The sequence below is a fragment of the Geotrypetes seraphini genome, chromosome 8 (genome assembly GCF_902459505.1).
Source record: "Geotrypetes seraphini chromosome 8, aGeoSer1.1, whole genome shotgun sequence".
Lineage (NCBI taxonomy): Eukaryota > Metazoa > Chordata > Amphibia > Gymnophiona > Dermophiidae > Geotrypetes > Geotrypetes seraphini.
The window spans coordinates 118,411,098-118,438,932 of record NC_047091.1 but is presented as its reverse complement, the minus strand read 5'-3'; the positions used below and the strand labels follow the sequence as shown (position 1 = coordinate 118,438,932).

Below are 27,835 nucleotides of genomic sequence, written 5' to 3'. Positions count from 1 at the left end.
TTAGGAGTTGTGATAGGGAAGTTGAGGGCTTTGCAAATGCTTATCAACTCCGCTGCAAGATTAATCACAGGGGTTCCAAGGAGTACTCATATAACTCTTGTGTTACCTATGCCACAAAGAGTGCAGTTTAAGATTGTTGCGATTATACATCAGACATTATATAATGCTTCCCCAAAGATCTTACAAGAATTCTTTGAGATCTATAAACCGAGAAGAGAGCTTAGAGATATAAACGGGATGAAATTAAGTTTGGAGGGTAGAATGTCGATTATGCATGCTAGAATCAGAGCATCAATGATATCTATGGCTGGCGTAGAATTATGGAATGCCTTGCCTGGTATCCTGCAGTTTTATATGGGGAGGATGAATTTTAAGAAAATGCTGAAAACTCAATTATTTTCCAATGCCTTCTTATGCAAGGGTATATTTTAGTTGATAATCGCCTTTTAGAATTTTTTTGACAGCAATGTATGATTTAAAGCTTGCTTGTATTTCTGAATTGATTGAATTTGCGACCTATCCCTGTTTATAACAGGGATGATTAATGATGTTGTTTAGACATGTCTATGTTATATGTGATAATAGTAGGGAAAGATTTTATGTATGTGATATGGAAACCGCATAGTTGTATGCGGTATGTAAATTTTTAAATAAATTTATTGGGTTTCATTTTGATTTTTATCTGCACCTCGTTCAAATAAAGATTTCATCAAGATTGTTTTTTGCTCTGCTGTCTTTTGGTGGATTTTTTTTTTGTTCTCTAACCCAGTCTGCCCATCTCTGCCTGTTGACACAAGTCTTACTTAGTCCATTTGCTCCCTCCTTCCACCACTAAGGTCCCTTTGTCTATCCCCTTCATACCTGAATTCTACCACAGTTGTTGCTCCTATAACCTCTACTGGAAATTTGACTCAAGTGCTATAGAGGGGCACAGTCACTAGTGATAGTAGTGTAAGTGACATGGGGTAGATGTGGAGGGTATAAAGGGCAGAAAATTGATGTTGAAGGTTCCATCTCATTGATACTGGAACACTGGCCTTTCCACTCTACAAACACATAGACTCTGTGTTGTCTCTGGCTGCCATGAGCTAAGGGGCCAAGAGCATAGGAGACTCGAGAAAGAGAACTAGGGAAGCAGAACTAATTTTAAAAAAAACAGCCCAAACCATATATTTTCCCCCATTGGTTAATGAGGAGTGATACAGACAAACTAGAACAAAATGCTTCCCCAGTATGTCTGCTGACAGTAAGTTATTAGGAAGTTGCAAAGAGAAAAGAGCATTGTTTGAATATCATTAACAATAAAAAAAAGATATATTAAAAGTCAAGTAAAAAATGGATAAACCTGAAATGTGCACTCTAGTTTATGTTGTATTGTGAAATTCTTTCACGGTACCTTCTTCATTTTCTTTACCAATGTTTCACTAACGAGACATGAGTTTTTTGGTCCTTGTAGAATGAATATATGAATATGACTGTTCTCAGTTTCATTTTGGGGCTACTCAGAGGGTGCACAATGGCAAGGTCTTTCTATGAAACAAGTTCATTTGCTGGAGTCTTGCTGTTAGGATGATGTTGAGGTTATAGACAGTACTAGAGACTTCAAGAACAAAAAAAGTTGCATAACACAACTTGAGTTGGAGCAGAATGACTGTTTTTCCATTTTCTTGGCGAATTACTGTAGGGAGGGAGAACGGAGGGAATTCACCCTTCTCCGGATGCTTGTAATTCTCCTGGATTGGCTTGGAAACCGACTGCTCATTCCTGCAGGGTAAGGCACCACTTGGGAGGGACCCTGCAGCTGCTCATTCTCCCTCATCCCGCGCCGAATCTCAGACAGGGTGTCGCCAGGGGAGGTGAGCAGGCGCTGAAAGAAGCTATGACGTGTCACAGCCTTTTCCTGGCAAGTGAAGGTCAGGGCTGTTCCCATATCTGACTTCATCTCCCTGGAGAAACCATCAGAGGTGCCATCAAAGCACCTCCCAATAGCAATTTCCTTGGCCAGTCGTGGGTTCTGGTCAGTGACGGTGTAGATCCCATAGTTATGGCCCAATGGGTCTACAGGGGCAAGCATGCCAAAGGAAGAGGTGTCATTCTGTTCAATCAGTGGAGGGTGCCTGTTTAAATACTCCTGTAATAAAGGATTTATTAATGTACGACGACAACTTCCTTGCGGCATGATTGAAACAACAGTGCGGTCAACCTGGGCCTGATCAAAAAGCATCCCACTGCACTTAAATTCTACACAGGCAGCTGAGCTATTGTATATGGTCATGTCCCGCACGCTACGTATATCTCTTATCCCATAAAGTCTACCTCTGGTCCTAGGGTGGGTACCCCCAACATTTTGGGATCTCACTATGTACTCTACTGGACCATTGAGTTTTACTTTAATAAAGCAGGCTCTAAACTCTTGAGGGTTGGGCCACCAGGAAAGATAATCCCCAGTCCAAGAGGTCAAATCACTTTCTTGGAAGGGTACCACATTATATTCATACTTGTCTGCTTCAACTCGGTAAAATCGAAAGTGGTTAGCAGAGACAGGAGCATCATCACAGCCTTTAAAATTCCTGTAAGCATATATGGGACCATTGGTTTCATCAATGTTGTTGGGATTAGGCTTAGCCAGATTAATCTTGAAGGCTGTTTTCTTGAAGCTAGAATCTTCATGATCAGTTCTCCTGTAACCCAGCTTGTTAAGGTATGGCTGAGAAACTCCAATAATATTGGGGTTTAACCTAGGAGTGGAAGGTGCTGCCTCCATCTCCTCTCCTCCAAGAGTGGCAGTGACATAGGCCGTGTAAGCATCAACTCTTTTTTCATCACAAAAAGCAGGCAGGCAAGCTCCATTGGGTCCAGTTATAACACTGTCAAACCTGCCCCAGGCTCGAGGGTTGGAAGAGAAGCCAGCCATTGGCTCAAGATTAATAAGGTTGATGACCACTCCTTCCATCTGCTCATTAGGGATGAACTTCTCATTCATGTATGCCCGGACTTTGACAAAGCAGCGCCTATATTCGGGCACATCTAAATTAAAAAGACGTCTCTCCCGTATCTGTAGGTTGCCAATTAGGAAGGTTCTTTCCTCTCGCTTCTTTCGTTTATTTTTCTGGTACTGAAACTCACTCTCTTCCTCCCAGATACCTGTTTCAGGATTTAGAGACCAAAGTTTCATTTTCTGGATATGTTCGGGCATTTTGATCTGTTCCACATCCATATGTACTTCCATTTGGCCTGTCTGAAGGACCTCATTGGAAGCTTCTTCTCTGAAGTCCACTGCAAACATGCCATATGTCCTCAGAGGGATCAAATCACCTTCATTATTGACAAAAGTAAGGTCACTGGAGGCAGCAGCTGCTGCAGTAATGTTCCGGGGATCCAAGAAAGTGACACTAGCTTTAACTGTCCCATTGTACACCTCACCATTGGCTGTAATGAATGAATTCGGTGGTATCACAATCTCTCCAATAGGATTTTCCTCCTCAGCATCTCCCAAAATGATAGTATTGGTTTTCTTGGCATCTAAATCAATGGGATCTTTTTTCCTCATCACTTTGACATCATGATAGACCGAGCCCCCCCTTTCATCAAAGGGAAAGACTTTGATGGTGTCCAGAAACTTTTGGAAGCGATCTACAAATTTCACCACCAGCCTTTTAGTATTTGGTGGTACTTCAATGGTGAATGCTCCCTTGTATCCTGTGAAGCCAACCTGCTCCTTCCCAATGAAAATCTCCCCAAACTGAAGGGGTTCTCCATTGTCCACCGCCACCACTCGGCCACGGACCAGCATTTTGGGCTTGATACACTTGGCACATCCACATTCAGTCACTACTTTGATTGGGAGGGTGTATCCAAGGCACTTCACCTCCTGGATCTCCATGCGTTTGACCCCACAACAAAAGTTGATGCTGTCATTGCACTGAAGGTCAGATCCTCCCTTCCCAGCACATCGACTGTTGGGACACTTGCCTACATTGTAATAATGGGAGCGGGTTGCAGCTTGAAAGCACTCGGTGGGCATTTTTATCTGATGCTCCTGAGGTTTACTGTCACAGACAGACTGTCCTTTGCCTAGAGATAAAAAAAAAAAATTAATGAAATCATACAGTGACTGGAAAAGTCAGACAGGAGAAAATTATCCCTAATTCCATAATATTCCTTTTCAAATTCATAAATGATTCGGAGTGGGCACGGTGAATGCTAAGCTTTTTCTGTGCTCTCCTCAGCTTTGAGACAGGGATAAGACATGAGCAAGTGATGCTTGGGGGGGGGAAAGGGCTCTTTTCAAGTTTGTGTGAGTGCAAAACTTTAGTTTTTCAAACATCATAGACATAATGATACCAAATCCATCCCACCCCCTCATTCCCAGAGAATGGGATTGATATATGCTGATATGGGAACCTCCACCCCACTTAGCTACATAGAATTAGAGTAATGAGGCCCCTCACTACTACACTTTGACATTATAAAATTATAGAGAGAATGACACGGGGACAAATTTGTCCCCATCCCCGCAGGAATTCAATTTCCCCGCCCTGTCCCCGCGAGTTTTGTCGTTGTCCCTGCCCCATTCCTGTAAACTCTGCCTTAACCTCACAAGCCTCGAGCACTTATGATTTTAAAGTGTTTGAGGCTTGTGCAGATGAGAACAGAGCTTGCGGGAATGGGGCAGGGATAGGAAAAGAACTTACGGGGACGGGACAGGAAAATGAATTCCCACAGGGACAGGGAAAAATGTATCCCCGTGTCATTCTCTATATAGCTTCTCATGGGATAGCTATGTCCTTCTGACACACTCTCAAATGGATGCACCATAACTAGCAGAAAGTTAAATGTTCCAGTGCTAAGAAATTAAGCACTTCCTACTGGATGGAGCATAGATTTCTTATTTTCCTGTAATATGCATTTGTTTTATTTTTTTCTAATCCTGTGTTTTTTAAACACAGCAGAAACCTGATTATAGTTAAGGAGGCAAGTAGGCTGTTTTGAAGACCAGAGCCTGAATGTCCTTTAGAAACATAGAAAAAAGCAGCAGAAAAGGGCTATAGCCCACCAAGTCTGCCCATTCCAAGTATCCCCTCCCCTGAATTTACTCCCTTAAAGATCCCACGTGAGTATCCAATTTTCTCTTAAAATCCGTCACGCTGTTGGCCTTTATCACCTGGAGTGGGAGTCTGTTCCAATGATCCACTACTCTTTCGGTGAAGAAGTACTTCCTGGAGTCGCACCAACAAATCAGATATCATACTGTAGAATCACACTGAGCTTGCCCTGCAGTTTCTCTGTTTCAATATAGCGGCGAGATGTGGAATTGGTACAGTGTAATCCTCAAAAATTGCCTTCTTGCTAGCAGTGACTCTACATTTGCACTCCACATATATGTACTCACCTACGACGGTGAGATGAGCTGATGCAGATTTCATTACTCCGATGTTACTGCTTGCTTTGCAGTGATATGTTCCGGCCTGCTGTGGCTGCAGATTCCGCAGAATCAGGCGCTTGTCATATTTGTACACCTTTTTGTCCAGGAGAGTTTCATTGTGGTACCTGAGCGGAAAGACAGGCACCTTAGAGAGGAGAAAGGACTGGCACACAGCAGATAATAATAGGGTTACCAGACGTCTGGATTTCCCCGAACATGTTCTCCTTTTGAGGACATGTCCGGGGGTCTGGACAGCTTTTCAAAACCCAGCACTTTGTCTGAAATTGCGTCGGGCAGGGAGAAAGTCCACGCATACGCGGATGCCACGTGACATCATCGCATGGCATCCACGCATTCATGGACTTACTCCCTGCCCGGCAAGAGCAGGCAGTGGGAGGCGGGGCTAGGGTGGGACTGTGGGCAGGATTAGGGCATTACAAGGCGGGGATGGGCGAAACTGGGAAGGCCTGGGGGAGGGTCTAGGTGTCCAGATTTTCCGATTGGAAAATCTGGCAACCCTAGGTAATAACATATAACCTGAAGAACTGGAAACAGAATGCATCATCTACTTCTTCCACCGAGCACAGGAGGAGCTGGAGCACATGCACTTGATGACTCAGATACTTGGGGAGTAGAGAATGACACGGGGACAAATATTTTCCCGTCCCCGCGGGAACTTATTTTCCTATTCTGTCCCCGCGAGTTCTTTTCCTGCAAGCTCCGTCCTCGTCTGCACAAGCCTCAAACACTTTAAAATCATAAGTGTTTGAGGCTTGTGCAGTTAAGGCAGAGCTTACAGGAATGGGAGAGGGACAGCGGCAAAACTCATGGGGACGGGTCGGGAAATTGAATTCCTGCGAGAACAGGGACAAATTTGTCCCCGTGTCATTCTCTATTGGGGAGGTTAAAATGAGGTGGGGCTAGGATGTGGCAGGATAAGGTGTAGCAGGGCAAGTTAACATCTTTGGGGTTGGGTGGAGGAGCAACATTTATCGGTATGTCAGAAATATCTAGAGTGTGGGGACACTTTTGAACACAGCAGAGAAGGATCCCTTTACTGTGTTGCTCTGGTGCAACTGATACAGGTACTGATGGTAATAGTCACACTGAACATACTCCAGGAAATTATGTGCCAGAAAAAAATCAAAACAATGTACCAGAATAATACAATAGCAGGCTCATTTTCAAAAAAGATATACGTCCAAAAGACAGTATAAACTGGCACTTGGACATCTTACTAGTCAAAATGTCCAAGTGGCCATTTTCAAAACTGACTTTCCAGATGTTTTTCAGGTCATTAGGTCCCCAGTACATCTGAATTCTAAAGGGACATGTTAGAGGCGTGTTTTGGGTGACTTTCCAGATGTTTTTCAGGTCATTAGGACCCCAGTACATCTAAATTCTAAAGGGACATGTTAGAGGTGTGTTTTGGGTGGGTTTAGGACTTGGACATTCTGCAGGGATAATTCAAACTTTTAACAAAATGTCCAGGGCGCCATTTAGACATTTGGGGTTTGACCTGTTTTAGAAACAAATAAGGGTCTAAAAGGTGCCCAAACTGACCAGATTACCACTGGAAGGATTAAGGCATACCCCACTCCCCTTATTCCCCCAGTGATTACTGATCCCCTCCCACCACCCAAAGATGTTCTCCTACCTGTCAACAGAGCCTTTCCTGCTCCTCTTTTTCCTTCCCCTCAAACAAGGCCTCCTCTCTAAGTTCCCCCCTGTCCCTTTAACCCTCTCTGTAAGTCGCCTAGAGTCTGAATAGGTATGAGCGACACACAAATGGAAGATTAGATAAGATGTAAAAACAACAACAGTACATTGCAGCCTACTGTACATTATAGCTTCAGATGGCCACACAGACAGCTGAGCAGAGCAGAGGGGCACTTCAATGAACATAACATAAAAAGTCCCAGGTATACATTTCACTATAACCTGCTTATATTGCATAGCGAGCCCACCAAAACCCGCTATACCTACTTAAAGATGGCACCTGCAGGCATAAGGGCTACTGTGCAGGTGGGTACAGTAAGTTTGGGTGGATTTTGGAGGGCTCACCATACAAAATAAGCAGGTTATAGTGACGTGTGTACCTAGGACTTTTTAATGTGACTTTCACTGCAGTACCCCCTAGAGTGCCCCTATGCTCTGCTCCGCTCAGCTGTGGTCAGTTTGCTAAGAATGTTGGCTGCTTAGATGTCCTACTAGCTTGTTTTTGTGAGTTTTTCATTTGAATGTCTTTGTGTTAAAAAATATACAAAACATTCGATATACTTAAGGACCAAAACATCTAAATTAAAATAGATAGATAGATGGTAGAAACATAGAAGATAAGGGCCATAGCCCATCAGGTCTGCCCACTCTACTGACCCACCCCCAAGTCCCACTCCTGGTGACAGGTTCCCTTGGCTTAATCCTCTAAGGGATCCCACATGGGTTTCCCATTTGCTCTTAAATTCTTGCACGCTGTTTGCCTCGATCACCTGCACCGGGAGCTCGTTCCAAGGATCAACCACTCTCTCGGTGAAGAAATATTTCCTGGTGTCGCCATGAAATTTCCCACCCCTGAGTTTGAGCAGATGCCCTCTTGTGGCTGAGGGTCCTTTGAGAAAGAGAATCTCTTCTTCCATCTCGATACGGCCGGTAATATACTTAAACGTCTCGATCATGTCTCCTCTCTCCCTAAGTTCCTCAGGTCAGGTGTCTTGCTGTTTTGAAAATGGATATTTTACTGGATTTGTGGACGCCTTTCCCAAAACGTCCAAACTCCTTTTGAGGACATGTCCAGGGGTCCGGACAGCTTTTCAAAATCCAGCACTTTGTCTGGGCTTTGAAAAGCTTCAGACGTCAGGATGGCATCTGTGAATGCACGGATGCAACGCAGTAACATTGTGCGCAAGCATGCAATGTCATTGCGTCACATCCATGCATGTGTGGATGCTGTCCCGAAGCATGAACAGGTTAATGGGGGTGGGGCCGGGGATGGGGGCATGACAGGGCATGATGCAGGTGGAACTGGGCATGCCTGGGGGCATGGGCATGGCCAAGGGTCTGGATTTTCCATCAGGAAAATCGGGTAACCCTACTTCCGAGCTCTCTGCATTCAGGATCTCACCAGTAATATTTGAATGGCACTGGGGTGCCCGTTGCATCACAACAGAAAGCCACTCGCTGCCCTTCTGCCCGGACCCTTGACTCTGGGTGCTTCAATATATAAGGTTTCTCTGAAAAAGAAGAGAAATGACACCAGTTACAATATAGAACACAAAATGGCCCCCAGGAGCTATCAGCCAAAGAAATGTTCATTTTCATTGTGCTAAAACAAGGAGACAGAATGAGAAGATTCCATTAATATTAACACTGCCCTAGAATTAGCCATAAGATTACAATGGGAAGACCAGGTTGTGTCTCCTAAATTGACCTTAGCCATATCATCCCCATCCTAGGTTCTGCTCCTCCACTGCCCAAAAGCTGAGCACCTCCTCTAGTTTCAATGGACGAGGAATCGCTGGAGTTTGACTCACTTCACAAAGGAACTAACGTCCTTTGTGACTCATTACAGAGGTGCTAAACACAAAGGAAGAAAAACCTTGCCTCAGTATATAACAAACAGACATAAAGTTACATTTATTCTCATAAAAAAGTCCCAATATAGTTGCTTGAATTGGAAACAGGTCTTTAAAGCTAAAGGTCCCAGCTAGGATCCCAATTTCGGCAATCTGAGATGCCTTCCTCAGAGGACAAAACAGTAAACTTAGGCTCTAGGTCAGGTCTGTATGGCCCATTTCTCTTTCTTTTATTTTTATGCAATGTATTCCAACCATTAGCATGCTTTGTCTGTATTGTCCATATGACCAGTTTTTTCTTTCCCTTTTTTAAAATATATACACTTTGGCATTTAAAGCGGTATATCAAGACTAAATAAACTGGAAACTCTTTTTCTGGCTGGATTCTGCTTCACAAGCCAAGATGTATTGTTTTCTTAGCTTCTGCTGCCTAGGTCTGCTCCGTTCTCCACCACACCCAGAGAGCCATACAGACATGACCTAGGGCAGGGGTCTCAAAGTCCCTCCTTAAGGGCCGCAATCCAGTCGGGTTTTCAGGATTTCCCCAATGAATATGCATGAGATCTATGTGCATGCACTGTTTTCAATGCATATTCATTGGGGAAATCCTGAAAACCCAACTGGATTGCGGCCCTCAAGGAGGGACTTTGAGATCCCTGACCTAGGGCCTAAGTTTACTGTTTTGTCCCCTGAGGAAGACATCTCAGATTGCTGAACCTTGGATCCTAGTTGGGACCTTTAGCTTTTAAGATATGTTTCCAAGTCAAGCAACTACGAGTATATTAGGACTTTTTAATGTGAATACATGTAACTGTTGGTTGATATTAGACATCTCACTTGTCTTTTTTGTCTGTTCATTAAAGAGGAGGAAATCATAAGTGTCTCCTTCACAGAGCCGTCAGAACCCTACACTGGAGCTACAGGGCTTAAGTCAAGTAATTGTCCTGTGTTTGGAGGTACGGTTCCTTCCTTTGGTTTTAAAAAACGTTCAGGCTAGCCTTCGGAAATGTTAAACAGACCTAAATCTGTACTGCACATATTCAATCCTATGCACATCGACAGGACTTTTTATTGTTCCCTCTTTTACACTTATGTCCCAAAATACGAGCAGACTAGATCAATGTTTCAATAGACAAATGGACGAAGAAATAGAACTCCTGCAAATAAATACATTATTTGCTATGTTTTCATGTAAGATCTCTCTCACCTACTCGTCTGAGAACAACTTGAACGCTGGAGGTCTTAGAGCCATTGATAATGGTTGGAAGGGTGGCAGGTGCGTACTTCTCTAGCCGAATGGTGACATTGGTTTTGCCATCGGCACAGATCCCCAACACACGAAACCCGCCACTCTGGCCTGATGTGGTGAGAATGTCCAGAGGTTTCTCCTGCAGTGCTACTTTGGCGTTGGCAAGAGGCATGCCTTCGGTGGAAAAAACACGGCCCTCCAGCACATGGTCATGACAGCTGCAGCCGCTGCAGTCCTTGTTAACACCGTCCGCAATGCATGTTAACGGGCAAGCTGAAATGGGCAAGTATCAGAGATACAATGTTTGTCAGTTTGGGGCAAAACCTATGGCTGCTCCTTCAGCAGGTTACCAAGTGCACAGACTTCACAAGGCCAGTAAAACTCCATTGATAAAACTGATCTGCCTATAAAATGCTGACAATGTCAGGACTTCTGGCCCACTTCCACGCATTTACACCCCAGTTAAATGCATCAGAAGAAAACTGGGCTTTGAAACTGATGAGTAGTAGAGAATGACACGGTGGTTATTACCCGCGGCTAGCTGCAAGTAGCCGCGGGTAACCTGCCGAAATGGGGAGAGAAAAAATAGTGGTCGCTGCGGGGACAGGGACAAGGCCATTCACCACCCTGTGGAGCGGTGAATGGTCTGGTCCTGCAGTGAGGCAATCACGGATCGCATGGTCCAGCAGCCCCCTCCCGCCCGATCACAGTGTTCCGCCATCTCCCTCCCTCCACCTCACCTTAGATGCCAAGTTTGCCGACTTTCTTTTTCGCCCAGCCGCACGCTTTCAAAAAGCTGTGCACGCGTGGCTGCTCGAGTTGATCAATCTTCTCCTCTCCTGCAACTTCCTTTTTCCGGTTGCGTCAGAGGAGAAGATTGAAAAACTGGAGCAGCCGCGCATGCGCTGCTTTTTGAAAGCGTGCGGCTGGGCGAAAAAGAAAGTCAGCAAACTCGACATCTAAGGTGAGGTGGCGGGAGGGAGATGGTGGAATGCTGCGATCGGGCGGAAGGGGGCTGTTGGACCGCGCAATCACGCGTGTTCCCGGCTCACACTAGGAGGAGGGAGTGAAAGGAAAGAGATTCTGGGCCAAGGGGATGAAGAGGGAGAGAAAGAAACCCACAGCAGGAAAGAAAGGGGAGGGCAGGCAGGTGAACCAGATGCTGGAAGCAGGGAGGGGAGAGGAAAGAGGGAAAGAAGCTAGATGGGGTTGAAGAGAAGAGACACATAGGTGTGGAAGAGGAAGAGAGGGGAAATTTGGACACAGGAAGGTAACAGAAATAGAGGGGAAATTATGTGCATGGGGGCATAGGGACAGAGACATAAAGGGGACATACATGCCATGGGGATGGTATATGGACACGGGGGGGGGGGGGACGGACAATGCCAGATACATAGGGAAGTTATTAGAAATGGGGAAAATAGGAACACAGAAGTGAGATGGTTTGTGGGGATGGGACGGGGACCGAGCTCACAGGCTCCAGCGGCTTGCACAAATTACATTGTAACGCACCACGAAGGTAAGAGGGAGGGAGGGAGATAGGGAGATAGATAGATAGTTAGTTAGTCTGCTGAAGGGGAGCTGAAGGGTGGTAGAAAGGAACAGATGGTGAAGGAGGGAGGGAGGGAAGGGTGGTGGTGGAAAGGAATAGAACAGACGTTGAAGGAGGGTGGAGAAGAACAGACGCTGAAGGGAAATGTGGAAGACAGAGTGGGGAGAAGACGCTGGAAGGGAAGAAGACAGATGCCAGACTATGGGGGAGTGGAGGGAAGAAGATGGGTGCCAGACCAATTGGGGGGGGGGGGTTGAAGGGAGAGTCACAGTAACAGAGCAAATGGAAGACGCAGAGAGAAGACACACAGTGGATGAAAGGAATTGAATGAGAAGATGAGGAAAGCAGAAACCAGACAACAAAGGTAGAAAAAAAAATTTCTATTTCTTTTCTTCTTTTTTTTTTTTTTTTTTTTTGCTTTAGGATAAAGTAGTATATTAGTTGTGTTGATAAAAATTTATAAACAAAGCCCTGCCAGCTGAACATCTCTTTCTTTAGTTCAGCAGCCAGAACTTTGATTTATAAGGAAGGAATAAGCTAAATATTGCAGTACTGAGGCTTGTATGGATGCTGCAGGGACGGGGACGGGGCGGTGAAGGGGATGGTGGTGATGGGGCGGTGAAGGGGATGGTGGTGACGGTGACAGGGCGGAGAAGGGAATGGCGATGACGGGGCAGTGAAGGGGACAGTGGGCCGGGGACGGGGCAGTGACGGGGACAGATTTTTTTCCCCGTGTCATTCTCTAATGAGTAGCACTAGTGGCAGGGGCGTAGCGAGGGTGAGAGGCACCCCTCCCCCTCCCTCTTCTCCACCCCCTCCCACATAACACTTCCTCCACTATGAGCATCATCATCAACTTTGCTGCCCGCGACCGCCGTGTCAGCTCTCCCTCTGATGTCACTTCTTAGGCACAGGACCCGGAAATGACGAGAAAGGGAGAGCCGACACTGGTGCAAGCAGCACACTAAAGTTTCTGCTCATGCCAGTGAATGGCTAGAGGTACGGTGGGAGGACATGAAGGCACGCACAAGGCATGGGGAGAGTGGAGAGGAGGAAGGGTGCCAGCCCCTCCTCAGGATGGCGTCTGGGGCAGAGCCCCCACCCCCCACCCCCCCCCCTTATTACACCACTGACTAGTGGAAATCATAGGTTAATTTAATTGGGTCTCTATCTAATCCGATTGAATCTGAATTTTATATTCCGTAATTATCCTTAAAATATAAGATCCAAAATAGTTAACAAAAGCAGAGATCAATTCCACATAGCCCTATAAAATTAATAATCAATAAATTTCAATTTAAAAATCTCTGAAATTTTAAGAAACATCTCATAAGAAGAATGTACATTTCTCCCTCAATATTCACAGGGGTTAGGGGCAGTGTCGGCCCGCGAATGTTAAAAAACTGAAAATAATATTCAGGCTAGTTCTGACCCACCCCTTGCCTTCCCCCGGAATCCCAGACCTTACCTTAAGCCCTCTGAGACTCCCCAGAACTGTACCTGGTGGTCTAGCGGTCTTTCAGAGCAGGAGCGATCTTCCTACGCTCCTGCCCTGTGCAAATCACTCATAGGAAATGGCTGCCGTGAGCTCCCGTCATAGTCTCGAGAGACTATGGGAGCTCACAGCAGCCATTTCCTATGAGTGATCTGCACGGGGAAGGAGCGTAGGAAGTTCGCTCCTGCCCCAAAAGCCCGTTAGACCACCAGGTAAGGTTCTGGGGAGTCTCAGAGGGCTTAAAAATAGCCCCCCAAATTAAAATCGATTAAAAAAAAAAATTGCGAATAACCGAATCCTCGGATACTGAAACCACGGATTCGGAGGGAGAAATGCAATCTAATTGAAAGAGGAAGAACATTCCACATAGCTACTGCTTTATAAGTAAAGGCAGATTCAAGTAATCCTTTCTATTTTATTCCCTTGTCTATTTCATTAACATTTCCACAATTATTATACTATAGTTGTAACTGCAGTGGATATGGAATCTACAAGAACTGGCAGCAAAGTCCTACCTTGACAAGGGGAGCCAGCACACTTCTGAACTTCGATAGGTCGACCAACACAGAGGGATTTCTTGGAAGACTTTTGACAGCTCCTGCGCCTGACCCGGCGCCCTCCACCACATGTCTTCGTACATGGGGTCCAGGGACTCCATTTGCCCCACTTTGCCTCTGCATGGCATATAAAAATAATGTAAAACTGGGCTGGAGTATCTGTGACACCCAGGTCAGTGGAAGGAACAAATGATTTACAAATTATCTGTTCAGAGGAGATAAACCCATTAGCACCCTAGGGAAATAAACCTGACCTTATAAATTGATTCCCCTGACAACCAACGATGTCTGCAGTTTGGGCAAAGGATATATAAGTTAGAATGAGGGAATAGTCAAGATAAAAGGCCCATGGAGGTACCTCAACACCAGGAATCTGTGAGGGGCAGAGGATCATCCAGATTCCCCAAAGATAACCTTTAGACAATCTATGCCAGTGGTCTTCACTAATTTTTAAAATGGGTCCACTTTGGATCCAACTATGCTGCCATGCAGGGCCATGATACTGCTGACCAGCATGTGTCCATGACATTCATCCCTTACAGTCTACTCTCAAATTTTTCACTGGGAGTATTCTCAAGGAGGTGTGCTTTTCCAAATGCATTCTCTTCTTCTTTTGAGAAATAGAGCCATGGGGGTCTTTCCCTTAGCCACTTCCCCTTTTCTGTTGTGAGCTTAGATAGAGAGGCAGAGAGTAGAGGAAAGAAAGAAACCTAGAATATGATGGGGGCTGCCCCAGAGGTCTCCAGGGGCCACCAATGGCACTGAACACCCATAAACCCATAGGCAGAGGAATGCTATTTTGAATGGGGGGGGGACCCAAAAGCTCCACCCCAGACCTGCCCCCATAATAATAGTACTAATTGTAATGCCATTTTCCATTTATTTTTCATATATACACACAATATAATCTTTTTAACAATACAAAATGGTTAACCACAAAATTAAACTACACAAAGCACATTGTATGCTTCTCAACATTCATTCCTACCAGAACACCTGGCCTTGGTCACACATGCAGAACACAGATAACCCCTATACAAATATAGGATCACAAACTAAAAGTACTAATATACACAAATGAAACCCTAAGATGCCAGACCCTACATTTAGTACAACACCAGAGAAATAGAAAGAGATTCATTTCTTTCTGAACAGTGAAAAATATAGACAGCAGAAATATATTCTCAAAACTGACACATTTCAATCACTAAATTGCAAATAAAATCATATTCCCTACCTTTGTTGTCTGGTGGTTTTATTTTCCCAGTCTCTGGCTGCACTCCCTTCTGTCTGTGCTCTTAATTGTTTCCAGGGCCTTCTTATCTATTTGCTGTTTTTCTCTCCTTCTTCATGTTCTGCCCTAAATCTATCTTTATATATATCTAGGGAACTGGATTGTAATATAATAGGTTATGATTCTACCCCACTCATGTAAACTTCAAAAGGACGCCTCAGCCCCACTACTCCACCGCTATGTTATCTCAAAATCGTGGGAAGAATTACATGGTGCCTCATCATTGGCTGTTCATCTTGAGTACAGTTGTGATAATTTTCCATTTAGTCATATTTCATAATTATAAATTAAATAGTATGCCTTACTTGGAGTCGGATGACGGCAGCGACCTTGGGAGACCCTTGAGGCAGCACTTGTTGTACGAAATATGTCGGGTCAGACTCCCAGGTTTGGCTGTGATTAAGTTAGTACAAACGCACTTTATATCTATATTTATACTATTTAATTTATAATTATGAAATATGACTAAGTGGAAAATTATCACAACTGTACTCAAGATGGACAGCCAATGATGAGGCACCATGTAATTCTTCCCGCGATTTTGAGATAACATAGCGGTGGAGTGGTGGGGCTGAGGCGTCCTTTTGAAATTTACATGAGTGGGGTAGAATCATATCCTATTATATTACAATCCAGTTCCCTAGAGATATATATGGACTTGTAAAGACAGGGCTGGATAATATATAAACAGATAGGTTTTTGCCATTGACTGTTATGCTAAATCTATCTTTGGCATTTACTTTTAATATTCAGCTTTCTTCCATTTTTCTGCTTTCTTCTCAAAATCTATCTACTGTTCCATGTCTTCCCTTCCCTTTCCATCTATGCATGTGTACCATCTCCTCCCTCTTTTTTCTCCCCTATTCCCATCTATCCATAAGAAGCATTTCTTCTATCTCTTCTCTTCCATACCCATTGCTGTGCACCATCTCCTCCCTTTCTCTTTTCCTCTCCCATGGTCTGATTTTTCTGTCTTACCCCTTTTATTGTTTTGATTACTTCTGTATGTTAGCAATATATCAAATGAAACAAATCTGTAAATCTGTTCCCTCCTCCTATGGTCTGGCATCTCTCTTCTCTCCCATGGTCTGGCATCTCTCTCTCTCCTTCCCTCACCCTTCCTGTGGTCCAACATCTTTCTCCTTCCCTGCCCCCCACCCCTTCCTGCGGTCTGGCATCTCTCTCCTCTCCTTCCTGCAGTCTGGCAACACTTTCTCCCCTCCTTTCCTTCCAATCCTTGGTCTGGCATCTCTCTCCTCTCCCCTTCCAGTGGTTTGACTTCTCTCTCTCCCTCCTTCCATCACCCTTCTCTGGAATCTGACATCTCTCCCTTCTTTGAGTCATCCCTTTTCCCTCCCAGTGTAACATTTCTCCCTCCATTCCTCCTTTCTGCCCCTGCAGTCCAACATCTCCCCTCCCTTCCTCCTTTCTGGCCCCCCTCCCAATCCAACATTTCTCCCTCCTTTCCATCTATCAGTCCAATATTTCTTGCTCTCTGCCTCCTGCTTCCTCTCCTCTAGTCCTCGTTCCCTCCCCCAACCAACAACTCTCCCACTCCATCCATACATCTAACTTTTCACTCTCTGCCCTCACCCCCTTCTTCTGAGTGTGACATTTCTCTTTCCCTCCTTTCTGCCCTCCCCATCCAACATCTCTCCATAAGCCCAAAACTTTCTGCCTCCTGCACACTTTCTCTCTCTCTCTCCTCACCCCCTTCCCTTGAGTGTGACATTTCTCCCTCCCTTCCCCCTCCCCAGTCCATCTCTCCCTCTCTGTCTCTTTTGCACTCTTTCTGCCCCGGCTCTTCTCAACCCAGCTCCATGATCTACCTTCATTTGTGTCCCAAAGGATGTTGACGGCAGCAGCCAATCACATATGCTACCCTGCTGCCATCTCTTCTGGTCCACCACTGATGAAAACAGAAGTTACATCAGAAGGCAAGCCGCAGTAGTGAGAAGATGCCAGTACTGGTAGCAGGGCAGCACCTGTGATTGGATACCACTAATAACATCCTTTGGGCTGCAAATGAAGGAAGAACTGCCCCTACTCCGGATGATGATCATGCCAATTTTGGGGGGGCATGGACCCCGTGGCCCCCCCCCTGTTCTGACGCTTAGGCTTAAACCTGTCCTGGGGACCCCCAACCTGTCAGGTTTTAAAGATATCCCTAATGAATATGCATGGGTTTTAAAGATATCCCTAATGAATATGCATGAGAGAAATTTGCATGCCTACTATCTACTTTATAGGCAAATCTTGCTCATGCATAATCATTAGGGATATTTTGAAAATCCAACAGGACAGATTTAAGAACCACTGGTCTATGCTGTCACCTCATTATGGCTTGTGGTGAAAATACATTATGAGAGTCCCAAATAAATGCATTATTTGCTGTAATTAGATTGTAGAACATGAGTGTATTTTGCCTGGGACCAATTCAGCATTAGCATCCACACTGCTCCCATGCCCATCCCAAACTTCATCTATGTTATAGAAGCAGATGCCAGGGTCCTGTTGCACCTTGCTGCACTCCTGAGGATGTTGGGTGTGTCATGTTCCCCAGCAGTCAGTCTATGAAGTATCTGTGGGTCTGATGTACTTTTTTGATCTGAGGACACAGCAGATCACATTCCAGACATGCATTGGCAATTGCTGAACATGATCACACAATACCATGATAAGATGTTGCCTGAAGTCACCACACAGCAAAAATTTCCCTAACCAAAGCAGCCCCTTTCTAATTCAGTCTCTCTCAAGCTAAGCTAGGGCTGCTACCTGCTGGGCAAATCTGCATGCAGCAGTGGCCATGGTTACAACCTTAATATCAGTGAACACAGGACGGCTGCAGGTTCAGGCAAGAACTTCACTACATCTGGCATTTGTGTAGATTATTTCAAATCCTGGTGTTAAAATATAAAGGGAGACCTGCATGCTGGATTAAATGCAGCATTTGGAAGAAGCAAAAAGCAAGACCACAAGCCCTGAAATGACCTCCTAGTGATGGTCAGCATTGCAGTCCAATTTAAACATGTTTGGGGCAGATATAAAGGGTAGTGATAGAAACAAAAATATGGGATGGGGATGCTGGAACTGATTTAATCAAGCAAATTTAAATTTGCATCTATCCAATGTGCTAGTAATGGCAGTAATTATAATAAGCAGGATAAAAGGGGGCCCATAACTCAATATGTATAAGACACCCCTGGCCTGGGAATCCTGAAAAGACACCAGTATATAAATAAATAAAATATAAAGCTGAATGATATAGAAATGCATCAGAGTTACAGTAAAAGGAATATTGCTTGGTTAGATGTTTGACCCAGCTACATCCTGTTCCATTAGCAGAATATAGGAAGTACCTACATCCTAAAACATGTGAACAAGGTCAGTGTGCCCTACATGAACACATTGTTATAAGATGTGCAATGCACTGGAATAGAACACCCCCTCTATTGCTGACAGAGGCAAAAATAAAAAAACATGTGATAACTAAGTCATTATTGTTGCTAGGGAAAATTACTAATGAATTAAAATTAAAAAGAAACCATGTGGCTTGGAACTAACCAAAAGAACATTGCTGGCGTATGCAATTTATCACTGAATCTTAATGAAGCAATTGTAATTCAATTTGAAGATGTACCAACTACGCATGTTTAATTATTTCCTTAAGTGGTGTCATAAGCCCAATAAAATGGCAGTCACTTGTAATTCGGGGAGATTCTTGGTTGGTACCAGTTAGTAGGATGCCAAGAACACCCAAGGCCTTAAATGTTTAAACTATCATTTTTGTGTCTGATAATTATTTCTTTGGCCTCCCCCCCAGAGATGTAGGTATTCAGAGAAAACAGTAGAGAACCATAAAGATAGAGGATGGATGGATGGATGGAATGGTCTCTTGGTCGAGGTGGTGGAGACGAAAACTGTATCTGAATTCAAGAAAGCTTAAGACAAGTATGTTGCATATCTAAAAGAGAGGAAAGGATAGTAGATGGCATGAATAGGCAGACTAGATAGCCCATATGGCCTTACCTGCCTTCAGTTTTCTCAGTATCTATGTTTCTAGAACTGGGAAGATTGAAAGAGCAAAATTGGTCCCTGTCTTTCCTCCTCTGCTCTGTACATTTCTTTACTACACTTAATGAGCCCTTAAAAGAGCAAATTCTGAAAATCCCAGCAAGTTCCCTAGGAATTTAAACACTGGATAGAATCCTTCCCAGTGTGGTCTTGCTTGTGTACCTGTGCAGGATGTGGTGGTGCACACCCTCCGTTCTATTGCATGGCCTTCACACTTGGGAATTGGACCGTCGGATGATGGGTTTGCATTGTCAATCTCACAGGAGCGCTGGCGGATCTGGATCCCCATTGCCCCACAAGCAGTTTGGGAGCAGGCGCTCCAGCGCGACCAGTTTAACCAGTGCAGCTGATCTAAAAGGGGTCCAGACAAGTGCTAAAGTTAGATCGGTTTTCTGGGAATAGCACACTGCAGAGCTAACATCACCTAAGGCAAGAACATATTTTTTACATTACATTACAGAAATATTTATGAATCACTAATATACCCCAATAGGCGTTCAATGCAATTTCCAGGCTGATAAGAAGCTGACCATCACCAGGAATTAAAATCTTACATTAAAAATAAAAACATAAACAGATAGAAGATCTGCTCATCTTTTAGAATGAATGAGATATCTTGCAAACAAATAGGTCTTCGGGCCTTTACGGAAGCTCTTATAAGAGGGGATGGTTCTTAATTGTATGCTACCAAATATGGAACAGATATAGAGTGTATTGTATTATATTTAATACCCCTAGGATTCAGAAATCATAATCTCAGATGATTGCTAATTGAGCTATAGCTCTTAACAGATGGTAGATCTACTAGATTCATCATATAGTCCAGGATTTTTTCATTGATAGAACATTGCTACACACTTGAAATCAAACACTCTAAAAAAATATATTTGATTTTCAAAAATATGCAGGATTATTTTTTTTAAAGTCTAGCTTTCACAAGTTTTGCATTTTGTGAAATATGTTTCTGTGTATGGTGTTTAAAGCATTGCATGGTGTACGGCCAGTCTATTTGAAGATAGATTTGCAAGTTTATGCACCTAAAGTGGAAGCTTTACTCTAAGAATATTAATAATCCCGATTTAAGTTTCAAGTTTCAAGTTTATTAAAATGTGGAATGCTCAGGTGGGCCAATTGCGACTGTGTGTAAACCAGTTTCAATTTAAGAAACAGTTAAAATCAGCTGTTTGTTACTGCATTTTTGTAATTTATTAGTTGTCATATGAAGAAAAAAATCTGCTTAACCATGTTTGCTATTGTAATCTTGCGATTTATTAGTTGACATTTGAAGAGAAGAAATTGTTTAATTATGTAGATTTTATGACATGGTTTGTTTTTATCTTATGTATGTTTTAATTGATGTAAACTGTTTAGCTTTTTTGTAAATGGTATAAAAAAGTTTTAAATAATAAATAAATAGAGCTGAAGATTATGAACTCTATGCGTTGTGGAGAACTTTTGGATATTTCAGTAAAAATGTGTGCATGTCTCGACACGATCCGTGTTTTGGCCGACACAAGCCTTCCTCAGGGGTCCAGGTCAGTATGCGCTCAATAAATATGAGGAAGTGGATATAAATGTAGGTAAACACCTTGCATGAAGGAGAAATAGAGCGAAAATATGTGCATGTACTTAGCCTCTGCACAACAGATACGCACATATTTTGGCTCTTGTTCTCCTTCGAGCAAAGTGTTTATCTACATTTATATCCACTTCTTCATATTTATTGAGTGCATACTGACCTGGACCCCTGAGGAAGGCTTGTGTCAGCCAAAACATGGACCGTGTTGGGTCCACTGCCAACCCTTTTGGGTCAGCTGTTCTTTATAGTGGATATATTCACCTATAATTAATCTCAATAAATATCCTGTCAAGAACATTGGATTCCACAGTTTCTGACTTTAGATGTAGGCCACATGAATGTGCGTGTTTGACTTGGAGCTTGTCAGCATGGCAGGAAAGACAAAGGAACTCCAGAAATACACTACTACTGCATTTTACCTACCCAGGGGACACTGGAAGCGGACATGGTAGTTGGAGCATGTTACACCTTCAGGCTGCTCCTTGTTGACACACCAAAATCCTTTCTCTGGGCTGTAGTGCACAATCTCCCCTGTTTCCTCTGGAGGTACCCATTCCGTGGTTCTTGCCTCTATGGCAATAGGGCGGGCACAGAGACGTTCCCGGTAATAGAAGCGGATTGCCTCCAAGCTCTCATAGTCACCATCGCCTCCAGGATGGTCAACGTTAAACCAGGATGTCCACTCTGATGCACCTGGGGAGAGGAATGAAGATTTATCAAGACAAAAATGATAACAGAAGAAAACTTTACTCTGAAGTTTTGCTTCCAGCAGTGCTGAGAGAAATTTATCTTCCAGAGAGAGAATGACCTACATGAAGGGCAGATGTGACCCCAGACCATGGGTTTCTCCTGCTGGAATCTGTGGCTGAAGGCACTTTATCTTCCTGGATTTATTTTGCCTCAAATTCTTTTTGGGTGGGGGCTTCTGTACTTTTCTTTTGCTGACCATGACAGAGGAAAACAAAATAAACCCCTGATCTTCCCCCACTCCATACATACACTAGAGAATGACACACCCATCCCTGTGAGTTCTTTTCCTGTCCTTGCCCCATTCCTACAAGCTCCATCTTCATCTGCACAAGCCTCAAACATTTTAAAATCATAAATGTTCAAGGCTTGTGTGGTTAAGGCAGAGCTTACTGGAAAGGGACAGGGACAGCGACAAAACTTGCAGGGACAGGACAGGGAAATTGAGTTCCTGCGGAGACAGGGACAAATTTGTCCCCATGTCATTCTCTAAACACACAACAGGATATTTCACAAATGCCTTTATCATCTATCTACTCCAGTAGATGGAGCTGAGGTAAACTGCTAGGACTAGTTTACCTATCTAATCCATCATATTTAGACTGAGTGCCTAGACTTTTCTTAGTGCAAGAACATATGAACATAAGAATTGCCGCTGCTGGGTCAGACCAGTGGTCCATCGTGCCCAGCAGTCCGCTCCTGCGGCAGCCCCTAGTTCAAAGACCAGTGCCCTAACTGAGACCAGCCCCACCTGTGTAAGTTCCGGTTCAGCAGGAACTTGTCTAACTTTGTCTTGAATCCCTGGAGGGTGTTTTCTCCTATCACAGCCTCCAGAAGAGCGTTCCTGTTTTCCACCACTCTCTGGGTGAAGAACTTCCTTATGTTTGTACGGAATCTATCCCCTTTTAACTTCAGAGAGTGCCCTCTCGTTCTCCCTACCTTGGAGAGGGTGAACAACCTGTCTTTATCTACTAGGTCTATTCCCTTTAGTATCTTGAATGTTTCGATCATGTCCCCTCTTTGACACCATTTTATTGTCTCTGGCATCTGGGTCACATGGGAATAGGGCTGTCACCAATGCTATTGAATGATTGTTTTTGAGGACCACAGAGAGGTCAAGTTTCCGTGATGCTCCTAATGAATATGTATGAGATATATTTGGCATACAGTGGAGTTTTGCATGTATATCTGCAGTGGCATAGTAAAGGGGGGATGAGGGGGGAGGTCCGCTCCGGACACCATGTTGTTCGGGGCGCCAATACCCTTCTTCCTTTCCCCCGCCTTTTCCCATTCTTCCCCTGTTTGTGCGCACCCCCTTCCCTTCCCTCATACCTCTAGCTGAAGTTGTTGCTCGCGACGGTCAACGACATGCTCTTTGCGACCCTGTCGGTTCTCCCGCTGATGTCATTTCCAGGTGCCGTGCATAGAAAGTGACATCAGAGAGAGAGCCGATGGGGTCGCGAGGAGCATGTTGTTGATTATCGCAAGCAACAACTTCAACTAGAAGTATGGGGGGAAGGGGGACACAGCAGGTGGGATCGTGGAAGGAGTGGGGGGGGCAGAGATGAGGGCAGGGCAGGGGTGCCTCTCACCCTCACTACGCCACTGTATATCTGCCTCATGCATATTCATTAGGGATATCCTGAAAATCTGACGTGTTTGTAGCCCTCATAGGCTGGAAGTGAAGATCACGGGACCAGGTTGACCTAGTTGCCCCATGGCTTTTTGTACATTTGGAGCTCTGATTTTCTCATTAATTTCATTGCAAATCCATGCATGCCTCAGAGTCAAGACCTGGTGAAAAGATTTAGCAGCCAGCAAGGTGCGCAAGCTCTGTGAGTTGCAACTAATTTTGTTCATATTTTGAATTGGGAAGTGCATCTTTGTCCCAGATATGGAGGGAAACCTCCTTTACGCAGGACGTATTCTGGAATCTGCTATCCTCTGCGTTCCAGGAGATGAATCTGTTTTTCCTTTTCCACTTGTTTATGTATTGCAGCTGGAGATGAGTCCTTCATTCCTGGACAGGGACTGCTCTGTCATTCAGTTGCCCTCTGTTTGGCTGCTCCTGTCCCATAGCCCTGCAGGTCTAAATGAGTTCATTCATGCCGTGATGTGGCTAGGAGAGACTGCTGTCTGATTTTCCCTTTCAAATGCTGAGCTGGAAGGGAACTTTCAGAAAGGGGGAACGTGGTGGTAACTGCAAAGACAGAGAATGTGTGTGAGTCCAGGGAAGAAGAAACACTGGCACAAAAGGATGAACTGGGTGTGGGCACCAAGCTGAGGGCCGAATGAATCATGTCTGGCGTAACCACAGAGGATCCTGGTGAAGGCCAGTCCTAAGTATATTCCAGGGCAAAAAGGTGCAATTGTGGAGGTCCTGAGGAAAACAGGATTGCATCTCCAAATATGCAACGAGACAAAATCCAGACTTAGGGTCGTATTCTGAAAACTTACCGTGCCTTTAACGACAGCTCCAGCTGCTTTAGCGTGGCAGTATTCTAACGCGCAAATTATCAGAACGGTTCAATGTGGTCTTTTCCGAGTTTCCTAGCAGCCTCCAACTCTGCCATGCAAATGTATTAAAATGGATTCAATAATACTTAAATGAGCACTCCGGACAATTCTCCATCATGAACGGGTGCTGGCTTTTGATGAACAAAAATTACCAGCTGGTCTGGAGGTGCCAAAACTGAAAAGCACATCTTGGGCACCTGTTTCTGGCTGTAGCTCATGATAATTTTTTTTTAAAAATACACCATTCACATAGTAGTAAAGCTGTATAAAAGTTTTGGCGGGAAAAAAAATCTCAAAAGCACGCATCTCAGGCGCGTGTACTAAAGGCGTGTCTTATGAGTGCTTGTTGAAAGCCACCTCCCTTCCCTTCCATCCAATATTGCTGGCACACCTATGATTGACACAACAGCCACATGTGACGCACGCCCATGACGTGTGCATATATTGCACGCCAATAAGGTATGCCTACGATACGTGTGCCCGTGGCGTAGCTTTTTTCCTGGCACTTGCGCCTCTTTCCGTGGACTATTCTGCACATATGCCGATTGCTATCACCAATGACTCATCTCATGTAAATTTGGCGAACCTCTGTGAAACCCGGTGAACCTCATTTGCGCGCATGGCTCTGCGAGAATGACTCATCTTTTTTTAAATCATTGCATTTACAGCCATGACAGTGGCCTATCGGATTTTACCAGCAATATTAGCGCATCCAGCCCTTAGTCAGGTGGCTCTCTGCACATTCTGTAGCTGTCGTCTTCCCACATTACCTGCCTCCCGGCATCTTTCACAGAACCTGGTCAGATTCTACTCCTAAGATCAACTAGGGAAGTTGCTGGAGGTGGAAGTGGGGAAGGAGTTAGGTGTAGGGGAGTCCTAGTCATCTATCAACACCCAGAAGATGACGGAAAAATTCTGGAAGGAACCCTAGGGTGTGCTTTCCGGTCAAAAATCATCATTGCAATAACTGGGCTAAATTTTGGATGGGACATAAAATGGGGCGCCATTTCTTCAGAGAGAGAGCCGATGGGGTCATGAGGAGCAACAACTTCAACTAGAGGTATGGTGGAAGGGAAGGAAAGGGGGTGAACGCAGCAGGTGGAATTGGAGAAGGAGCGGGTGGGGGGGGGGGGGGAATTGGCTCCACAGCAGAGTTATTCCATTCTTAGTTTTACACTATTGCATGTATTGATATGCAGTGCTGACACCCCCACTGAATTCTCTAAGAAAAGTAAGACTGCATATCCCAGCAGGCAGTCGGGTAGAACCAGAACTGGATCTGCAGATTCTGGAATCAGCTGGTAGCACTATTTCAGACAGCTGTGAATGAGGGCTCATAATACTTGATCCACATCCCAGCTATTTCAGACAGAGCTGGAAGCCCAGAGGACCAGGCAAAGGTAGTGGAACACCTTTTTGGTTGGAAGGCAAACAAATCAATCTATAGTTTTGCCCCCAAGCTTTGCAATTGCTAATGCTCTGTTGAGCAAAATATAGGTGGGGCCAAGGTCCTTCTGACCCTCCTCATTCTGCTGCCTGTGGACTAAGAGAAAACTGTTAGCTACCTTCTACCCCCCCCCCCCCCCACACACACACACACCCATACTGAACTATTCACAGCACTGTTAAATTACCCAGTTCCAGGAAAAAGCATCATAGTCAGTCCTAGATTTCCAACAACCCTCTCCTGGTGCATTATGGGATCTGCAGTGCTAATTAACAATAAGTATAATCTATGTTGCTTTGATGTGCAGGCTCAAAAAGCAGGATTGGTTTAAAAAAAAAAAAGTCTCCCTGCTGGATCTGGGGAAACTTGTTAGAAGGATTGCAAGGTGGCCTCGGGAACTGGCCCCATCCTCACCTGTGCTAGCCAGGTCCGGTGCAGCAGCGTAGCCCCTCTTCTTCTGGCTTGGTTCGGGAAGTTCACGCTCCATGGTCAGCTCTGTTGGGATTACAAAAGAGGGGAAAGAGCACAAGGAATGTTTTCAGAAAGCTACCCCCCTCCCCTAGAGCCTCAAGTCTGAATTCCTAGGTATCTGGAGGAAGCTGGCACTTCTCCTAGGGGAGTCTGAGCGTGCCGGGCTCTCACTTAACCATGAAAGCGACTGGCCGAGTGTTTTTCTTTTCAATAAAAAGCTTCTGTTTCCTGAATGAAAATTTCTAGGAGGAATGAAGAACACTCAAGCAGTCTTGCCTGCACTGTGCAGTAAGATTGCCTTGCGTTATTACAGCAAGATATTTACTGGAACAGGGAGATTCCCTCGGTATAATAGGATGGGCAACACCATTCAGTATTACTTCCAATGGGAAAATATGAAGACTCTTTGCAGAAATAGGCAGGGATGCTGGATATCTCTGCGCTTGTAAGGAATTCACTAGATCCAGACAACTTTTCGAAATGATTGGGGTGCTAAACCCAACACAAATTCCTACCTAGACATAGTGAAGAGCTCACTAAGCTATTCAGAGGATGATATTTGCACCTTTCTGATCTAGCCACAGTGCCTTAAAATTATTCAAAAGCGTTATAAAAGGTGCCTTGAACGGTGCAGGGTGATGCATTTACTAAGGGTAGTTTTGGGAAAGAAACCCCCTTCACCTGCGAAATCCGGACAACCTGCTGAGAAAATATGGGGGAGGGGGGAAGGGGGAAGAGGTTATTTCACAAAAAAAGAATAATTTATTTGCTCACCTAGGTGTCTTATAAGGCTCAAGAGTTGCAGTAAATACTGTATATAATTTGCATATGGGCGCTGCAGCCTCCTTGGGAATCCGGTTACATAAGGAAGCCCATGAGAGGCTGGAGCCCCTGCTTCCTCCGTAATGGAAAGGACCAGGCATATATTTGGCGTACAATTTTCATCACAAGCGCGCCCTAGAACTTGTCCACGCAAGGTCATAAGATGCTTTTATCTATTGAGAAGAGGCACTTTTAGTCCCACAACATCTAATTGTAGTCTCCTGGTCGGAGGTCCGGGACAGATGTGTCCTGTCCATCTGCGTCATTTCGCCACCTTCCCCGTAAAATCGGAATAATTATTGCGATGGGCCAGAATGTGCTTTAAAAACACTGAGTTTTTTCCCCCTAACTCTGCTTACTTTAATGTTCAATAATTTATATTGAGTTTTAAAAATAAAATATACATAAAAATCTTACAAAGAATATCACCTCAACTCATTTAATACATTGTAGATATATAAAATCAAAAAAATCAACAATCAATTATCATTACAATACAGACAAGATAAAGTATCTCCCAACACCCCCCCCCCCACCCTCCACCCATCCCATTCCCAAATGCTTACTTTAAAATTTGTATTTATAGTTCGGAAGTTTCGATCTGAGGTTTTTAAAAATACACCTGCGCCTTAAGGGCACCGTTTGCTGGTCCCAGTTAGGGATCGCACGCCCGATTCCAGGCACTGTCCGCAATACACAAGTTGCAGAGCAAGAAAGGTGCATCTGGGCTGCAGGAGACAAGGAAAGCTGTTTCTCCGGGTCTTACCTTGGGCTGAAGCGAAGTTTAATACGAGCAGGAGCCCCAGGGCGCATTTCGCCGGCCGTTGCATCCTCTCCCCTCGATCAGCTGTTTGCCCAAGGCCCGGCCTCAAACTGCAGCTCTGGGGTCCGGAGAAAACGATTCTATATAGGCGGCTTTCCCCTGCCCCGCTTCATTGGCTTCTGAATTTGGGCTACAGATCATCTGTGAAATGGAAACAGGCGAGGGATGGGGGGGAGGAGAAGAGCCTCCCGCCTGCCTTTTCCATGGAGTT

At 44.6% G+C, this 27,835-nt stretch overlaps 1 protein-coding gene across 1 annotated transcript; it reads right to left on the bottom strand.

The window, feature by feature from the left end:
• Window positions 1-1,141: 1,141 nt before the first annotated feature.
• CILP2 (cartilage intermediate layer protein 2) lies at window positions 1,142-27,740 on the bottom strand. The gene is made up of 9 exons (XM_033956503.1): window positions 27,568-27,740; window positions 25,923-26,003; window positions 21,221-21,490; window positions 19,381-19,569; window positions 13,809-13,967; window positions 10,205-10,519; window positions 8,547-8,655; window positions 5,393-5,550; window positions 1,142-4,074 (listed from the first exon to the last, which is right to left on the bottom strand). The coding sequence occupies exons 1-9, from the start codon at window positions 27,629-27,631 to the stop codon at window positions 1,676-1,678; spliced, it is 3,744 nt and encodes a 1,247-aa protein (XP_033812394.1). The 5' UTR covers window positions 27,632-27,740; the 3' UTR covers window positions 1,142-1,675.
• Between the last annotated feature and the right edge of the window lie 95 nt (window positions 27,741-27,835).

What these genes read in the sequence shown, in the direction of transcription:
- CILP2 (XM_033956503.1), bottom strand. Translation starts at nt 27,631, where the DNA reads ATGCAACGGCCGGCGAAATGCGCCCTGGGGCTCCTGCTCGTATTAAAC. An exon ending in ACCGGACCTGGCTAGCACAG is followed by an intron (nt 21,491 to 25,922) that starts GTGAGGATGGGG and finishes TCCTCTCCCCAG; the next exon opens with GTGCATCAGAGTGGACATCC. An exon ending in TGCTGGCTCCCCTTGTCAAG is followed by an intron (nt 10,520 to 13,808) that starts GTAGGACTTTGC and finishes TGCCCATTTCAG; the next exon opens with CTTGCCCGTTAACATGCATT.